Source organism: Anomaloglossus baeobatrachus, chromosome 8, assembly GCF_048569485.1.
Source record: "Anomaloglossus baeobatrachus isolate aAnoBae1 chromosome 8, aAnoBae1.hap1, whole genome shotgun sequence".
Classification (NCBI taxonomy): Eukaryota; Metazoa; Chordata; class Amphibia; order Anura; family Aromobatidae; genus Anomaloglossus; species Anomaloglossus baeobatrachus.
The window spans coordinates 138,046,648-138,053,206 of NC_134360.1; the positions used below are offsets into that span (position 1 = coordinate 138,046,648).

At 44.8% G+C, this 6,559-nt stretch overlaps 1 protein-coding gene across 1 annotated transcript in view; it reads left to right on the forward strand.

Moving 5' to 3' along the window:
- The window catches only part of IVNS1ABP (influenza virus NS1A binding protein), a 72,294-nt gene extending 70,619 nt beyond the window's left edge, over positions 1 to 1,675 (forward strand). Inside the window, exon 15 of the mRNA XM_075322027.1 lies at positions 557 to 1,675. Within this exon, the coding sequence (XP_075178142.1) occupies positions 557 to 810 (254 nt within the window). The 3' untranslated portion in view covers positions 811 to 1,675. The remainder of the gene's footprint in view (positions 1 to 556) is intronic.
- The last annotated feature ends 4,884 nt before the right edge of the window (positions 1,676 to 6,559 follow it).

Genomic DNA, 6,559 nt, shown 5'->3' on the forward strand with positions numbered 1-6,559 from the left:
GTGTTGTGGAAAATGTTTCCAACTGTTGGCACCTGTACAACTGTCTCTGATGGTACTGCTAACTTTTTCTTTTCAAGTGGGTGAAGGCTCTTAATGAATTTGGCACATTTTACTCCAGTGCAGTGTTCATCCAAACTGGTTAGTTGATGAATCGGGGCCTAAATATTAGTCTCTTTTCTTTAGGATGAGCCCCTTCCCTTGTAAGTACTTATCCGCGGTGGTCTCAATTGTGCACTAATATTGTGTAAATATAAATTGTCAAAGTGCCAATACTCATTGGTGGACTGGATCTATCTGGTAAAGATAATGTGTATTGAAAGCCAAGTTTTCCTACTTTCCTCCTGGAAATTATACTTGTATTTCATAAACGATTGGCTGCCCATATTCTGGAGCACTCAGATTATCATCAGGGGCCTGTGTTGTACTAGGGGTTTATCCAAACCAGACAACCCATGCATGAGAGGGAGAAAAATAAAAGCGTTGGCGTAGACTGCCATCCAAGAGAGCGTCACTGCACCGGGCAATCTTACTAACGCTGCATCTTGTCCCTTCACAGGTAGAATCTATGTAGGAGGTGGCTTTGATGGCACTCATGCTTTAAGCTGTGTGGAATCCTACGACCCTGCCAAAAATGAGTGGAAAATGGTGGCAGGCATGACGTCTCCAAGAAGCAATGCTGGTCTGGTAGCAGTTGGAAATCATATATTTGTTGCTGGAGGATTCGATGGCAACGAGTTTCTGAATACTATTGAAACTTATAGCTCCAGTTTAGATGAATGGAGCCCGTATACCAAAATGTGCAGATCCTAGATGACACGGGTCCAGCGTTGCACCTCCTACATGACCCGGGTCCAGCGTTTCACCTCCTACATTACCCGGGTCCAGCATTTCACCTCCTAAATGACCCGGGTCCAGCGTTTCACCTCTTGATGACCCGGATCCAGTGTTTCACCTCCTTGATGACCCTGGGCCAGCGTTTCACCTCAGATTTTGTGTTCTTACACCAGCAGTTTGGTTGTGTACATGGGGCTGTACATACTTTCTTTAGCTTGGAGATCTTGCAGTTCTCCTCGAGGTAGGGTCTTTTTCTTCCTGTGTATATTTCATCCTTCTCTTGCACTGAAATGTGGAGTGGATTTTATGAACAAAATTTCTAAAAAAAATTGATGTTTTTTAACTTTATGCAAATTGTTTCCCTTGATACAGAATGTGCTTTAAGAGCCTTATGAAATCTCATGCAAATCTGTAACTTCTGAAGTGTGGGAATGCCAAACGTTGTTTTCAGATTGCCTTTTTCTTACTTTTTGTAAACTTGAAACAGAGGCAGACCCAGCCCTGTGTCCCAGGAGCTTTCCCCTAATCTCTGCTCCGCTCTGTCCTTTAGATACTGTATATTTACTATGATGTGTAACTTTGTTCTGTAGACCTGTGGGTGTTTCATCCTGAAGATTTCCACTCTTTTAGAATATAGGCTATTTATTCTTTGGCAGCTTTTTCATGATTAAATATTTTCTGGAACACGGCAAGTGTCTTGTGTAAAATCCAGCAAGGTTATCTGCCAATATTCGTTTGTGTCTTAAAAGCCAAATGTTTTCTGTATGTTCTGTAATATGATTAACTTTTCTATCGCTGCTAATGTATATGATTCTTTAAATAAAATGGACATTTCACAAAATGCTAGTATTGTTATTAATCACAGCGTTCTTTCTGCAGTAAAAATGACACGGCAAAATGTATAGGGAGGAGACATCAGAATTTTATCATAAAATGCAATAAAACCTATAACTAAAGCATGGAATAATAAACACAGATTGTCTGAATATCACACACAGTCATACTCAAATTATAGGGAACAGGCCATTCCCGGGAAGCCCAGAAGTTAGTCCAATAAGTACCATATTTTCCGGCGTATAAGACGACTTTTTAACCTCTGAAAAATTTCCCAAAAGTCGGGGGTCGTCTTATACGGCAGCGCACGGTGCTGCATGAGCCCATTGTTTAGTAAGGCCCTCTTACCGATCCCCTTCTTACACACAAACATTATTCTCACCTGGCCTCCATTCTCGCGGTGCCGTCAGCTTCTTCTGGCAGACCAACGGCACATAGACGCCTTCGTGATAGTGTCCTGTACACGGGGCCACTGCAGTCATGGCTTTACTGCAGTTGAATGCTTTGCGGTGCCGTAAAGCATTCAACTGTAGTAAAGCGCTGACCGCAGAGGGGACAGCCCAGGTGTACAGCACGCGATCATGGAGGGGTCTAGGGGCCTGCGGTCCGCAAGAAGCACTCCTCCATGATCGCATTCCATACACTGGTCCGCTGCTGTCAGCGCTTTACTGCAGTTGAATGCTTTACTGCACCACAAAGCATTCAACTGCAGTAAAGCCAAGACGGCAGACAGCAGCCCCATGCATCGGATGCTATCACGGAGGGGTCTATGTGCCTTGTAGTCTACAAGAAGCAGCTGAGGTCACCGCGGGAAAGGAGAAGAGGTGAGAATGTTTATTGTGTGTAAACAACCGTATAATAGGGGACAAGAAGAGGACCACTAGGAGGACATTACTAAACAATGGGCTCATTACTACAAGGGGGGGACAAGGATGGGTACATTACTAAACAATGGGCACATTACTGCAGGGGACATTACTAAACAATGGGCACATTACTGCAGGGGACATTACTAAACAATGGGCACATTACTGCAGGGGACAATACTAAACAATGGGCACATTACTGCAGGGGACATTACTAAACAATGGGCACATTACTGCAGGGGACATTACTAAATAATGGGCACATTACTGCAGGAGACATTACTAGACAATGGGCTCATTACTGCAGGAGACATTACTAAACAATGGGCACATTACTGCAGGAGACATTACTAAACAATGGGCTCATTACTGAAGGAGACATTACTAAACAATGGGCACATTACTGCAAGGGACATTACTAAACAATGGGCACATTACTGCAGGGGACATTACTAAACAATGGGCTCATTACTGCAGGACACATTACTAAACAATGGGCTCATTACTGAAGGAGACATTACTAAACAATGGGCTCATTACTGCAAGGGACATTACTAAACAATGGGCACATTACTGCAGGGGACATTACTAAACAATGGGCTCATTACTGCAGGGGACATTACTAAACAATGGGCTCATTACTGCAGGGGACATTACTAAACAATGGGCTCATTACTGCAGGAGACATTACTAAACAATGGGCACATTACTGCAGGAGACATTACTAAACAATGGGCTCATTACTGCAGGGGACATTACTAAACAATGGGCTCATTACTGCAGGGGACATTACTAAACAATGGGCTCATTACTGCAGGGGACATTACTAAACAATGGGCTCATTACTGCAGGGGACATTACTAAACAATGGGCACATTACTGCAGGAGACATTACTAAACAATTGGCTCATTACTGCAGGGGACATTACTAAACAATGGGCTCATTACTGCAGGGGACATTACTAAACAATGGGCTCATTACTGCAGGGGACATTACTAAACAATGGGCTCATTACTGCAGGGGACATTACTAAACAATGGGCACATTACTGCAGGAGACATTACTAAACAATTGGCTCATTACTGCAGGGGACATTACTAAACAATGGGCTCATTACTGCAGGGGACATTACTAAACAATGGGCACATTACTGCAGGAGACATTACTAGACAATGGGCTCATTACTAAACAATGGGCTCATTACTGCAGGGGACATTACTATTACTAAACAATGGGCACATTACTGCAGGAGACATTACTAAACAATGAGCTCATTACTGCAGGGGACATTACTAAACAATGGGCACATTACTGCAGGAGACATTACTAAACAATGGGCACATTACTGCAGGGGACATTACTAAACAATGGGCACATTACTGCAGGAGACATTACTAAACAATGGGCTCATTACTGCAGGGGACATTACTAAACAATGGGCTCATTACTAAACAATGGGCTCATTACTGCAGGGGACATTACTAAACAATGGGCTCATTACTGCAGGGGACATTACTAAACAATGGGCTCATTACTGCAGGGGACATTACTAAACAATGGGCTCATTACTGCAGGGGACATTACTAAACAATGGGCTCATTACTGCAGGGGACATTACTAAACAATGGGCACATGACTTGGGTCTAGTTATACTTGATTATATATGGTATATCCCAAACTCTATATTTTAACTGAAACAGTTGGGGTCGTCTTATACGCCAAGTCGTCTTATACACTGGAAAATACGTATTTCTCCCTGGCTTGGGGCAAGGAAGAAAAGATTGATCAATCCAAGGCTAGGTGCAGATGACTGTGTACTCCATCATCCGAGATATTCGGATCAGTTATGTAAATCACTCTCCGATCACCGTGTCGGGCATAGTGTGAGTCGATTCACATGAGAAAAAAAATGTCTCCAGTCTTCTCCATTCTGTCACTTTGTAGAAATCAGCCTGCATTCAGATGTCATCCAAGTGCAGTCAGGTGTTTTCCTCAACTCATTGACTTACATGGCTGAGTGCAAACATCAAACAATGGTCTGCAGCAAAAATCTGCCATGCACGGCCCCAGACTTATATTGCTCCAAGTGCAATGTTTTGTCGGACCAAGAATACAGCCATGTGCACAAGACCTTAGAGTATGGGGAAATCACACCACTTCTATGAGGACAAACACCCAGTTGGTAAAGCCGTCATTGCCTACCATATCGTATCACCTGAACTAATGTTATTGCATTTGGCCAGGAGTTGGTATACTCGCTTGTTTACACATCCAGGGTGATGAGTGCAGCTCAGAATAAGCCTCGATATCTAGGACCAGTAGCCCCAGGCATACATCTAGGCTGTTACTCTGTGCTGTAGTAATGGCCATGATTGTCAGGGTTATTGGATCGTAGTAACTATCCATCGTCTCGATACAGTTTGCACACTCACTTTGATTGCCAGCTGACGACATAGCAAGTTGGTTGGTTCCAGTTTACTATCTCTTATATTTTACCATAAAGTGATTATCTCCTAATTAAAGCACCACTCCAGCATTTTTTTTTAATTTTTCTGCTGGAGTGGTGCTTTAAATCTAAGTCCCCTGCCTCCATTATGATACCTTCCACTGTCATCTATGAGAGCTTCATTCTGGCCTTTATAGACTTGTATTTAAAGCTTGTGACGTAACTTCTGACTTCCGACCAGTCAGAAGTTATAATCACAAGACAGCACTGTGGGGCCAGATCAGCATCAGTAAAAGGTGAAGCCCCCAGAAGGTGAGGATATGACAGGGGCTGAGGGGATTACATTTAAAGTGCCACTCCAGTGCTAAAAACAAAATGCCGGAGTGAAGCTTTAATTTTCAGCAGTGCACAGATCTCCAGTTCTGTGCAAGTGAGCTCCTGAAGAATGACCATACAGATCAGCAGCATGATTGTGATGGTGGCCTGGACTGTGTCCTTCCCCACACAGACTTGCCTCCAGCATGGGCGAAGCACAAGGGGATGGAGGCTACTTGGATCCACCAGTCCAGTGAGCTTTGGTGTGCCGTGAGCAGGCAGGGAAGCAAAGAGCCTGTAAGTGGCATGTGCCCCTACTGAGGAACCAGCCACTCAGACTGCAGGGAGGGCGGTAACCAAGGTAACCAGCCACTCATCCTGCAGGTGCGGTAACCAAGGCAACCAGCTGCAGAGTGGTATCTAAGGCAACCAGCTGCTCAGCCTGAAGGTGTGGTAACCAAGGCCACCAGCTGCTCATACGGCAAAGGGGTAACCAAGACAACCAGCTGCTCAGCCTGCAGGTGAGGTAACCAAGGCAACCAGCTGCTCTGACTACCTGAGGAGTGGTAACCAAGGCAACCATCCCCTCAGCCAGCAGTGGGAGTGATAACTAAGGCTGCTTTCACACATCCGTTTTTTGCTGTGCAGCACAATACGGCGCTTTGCGGGAAAACTGCATCCGTTTTTTTTGGGGTTTTTTTGCCGCTAGGTGCGGTTTTTCCACATAGACTTTTATTAGCGTCAGATTGTGCCGCATGGCCTTGCGTTGTGTCCGTCTTTTGCCGGATGCGGCTTATTTAGCTGGTGCGGCGGCCGGATGAAACGTTCAAGTGATCGTTTTTGTCTGCGGTGAAAAAAACGCATCGCGCTGGATGCGGCGCGCTTTACAATGCAAGCCGATGGACGCCGGATGCGGCGTCCTGCGTCAAAAACCGCATCTGGCCGCCGGATGCGGTTTTTTGAACTGCACATGCTCAGTATCAAGCCGCATCCGTCAAACGGACAGGCCGCATGGAAAAACTTATGCAACGGATCCGTTTTTTTCGCCGCATCCGTTGCATAGGTTTTTGAGCCGGATTGTGCCGCACTGCAAAAACCGGATGTGTGAAAGCAGCCTTAGGCTAATTTCACACATCAGTTTTTTGCAATCAGGCACAATCCGGTTTGTGCCTGATGCAACGGATTCATGTCAGTGTGTAAAAACTAATGCGACGGATCCGGAAAAAAAACGGATCCGTTTTTTTTTTTTTTGTTTAAAGCTGA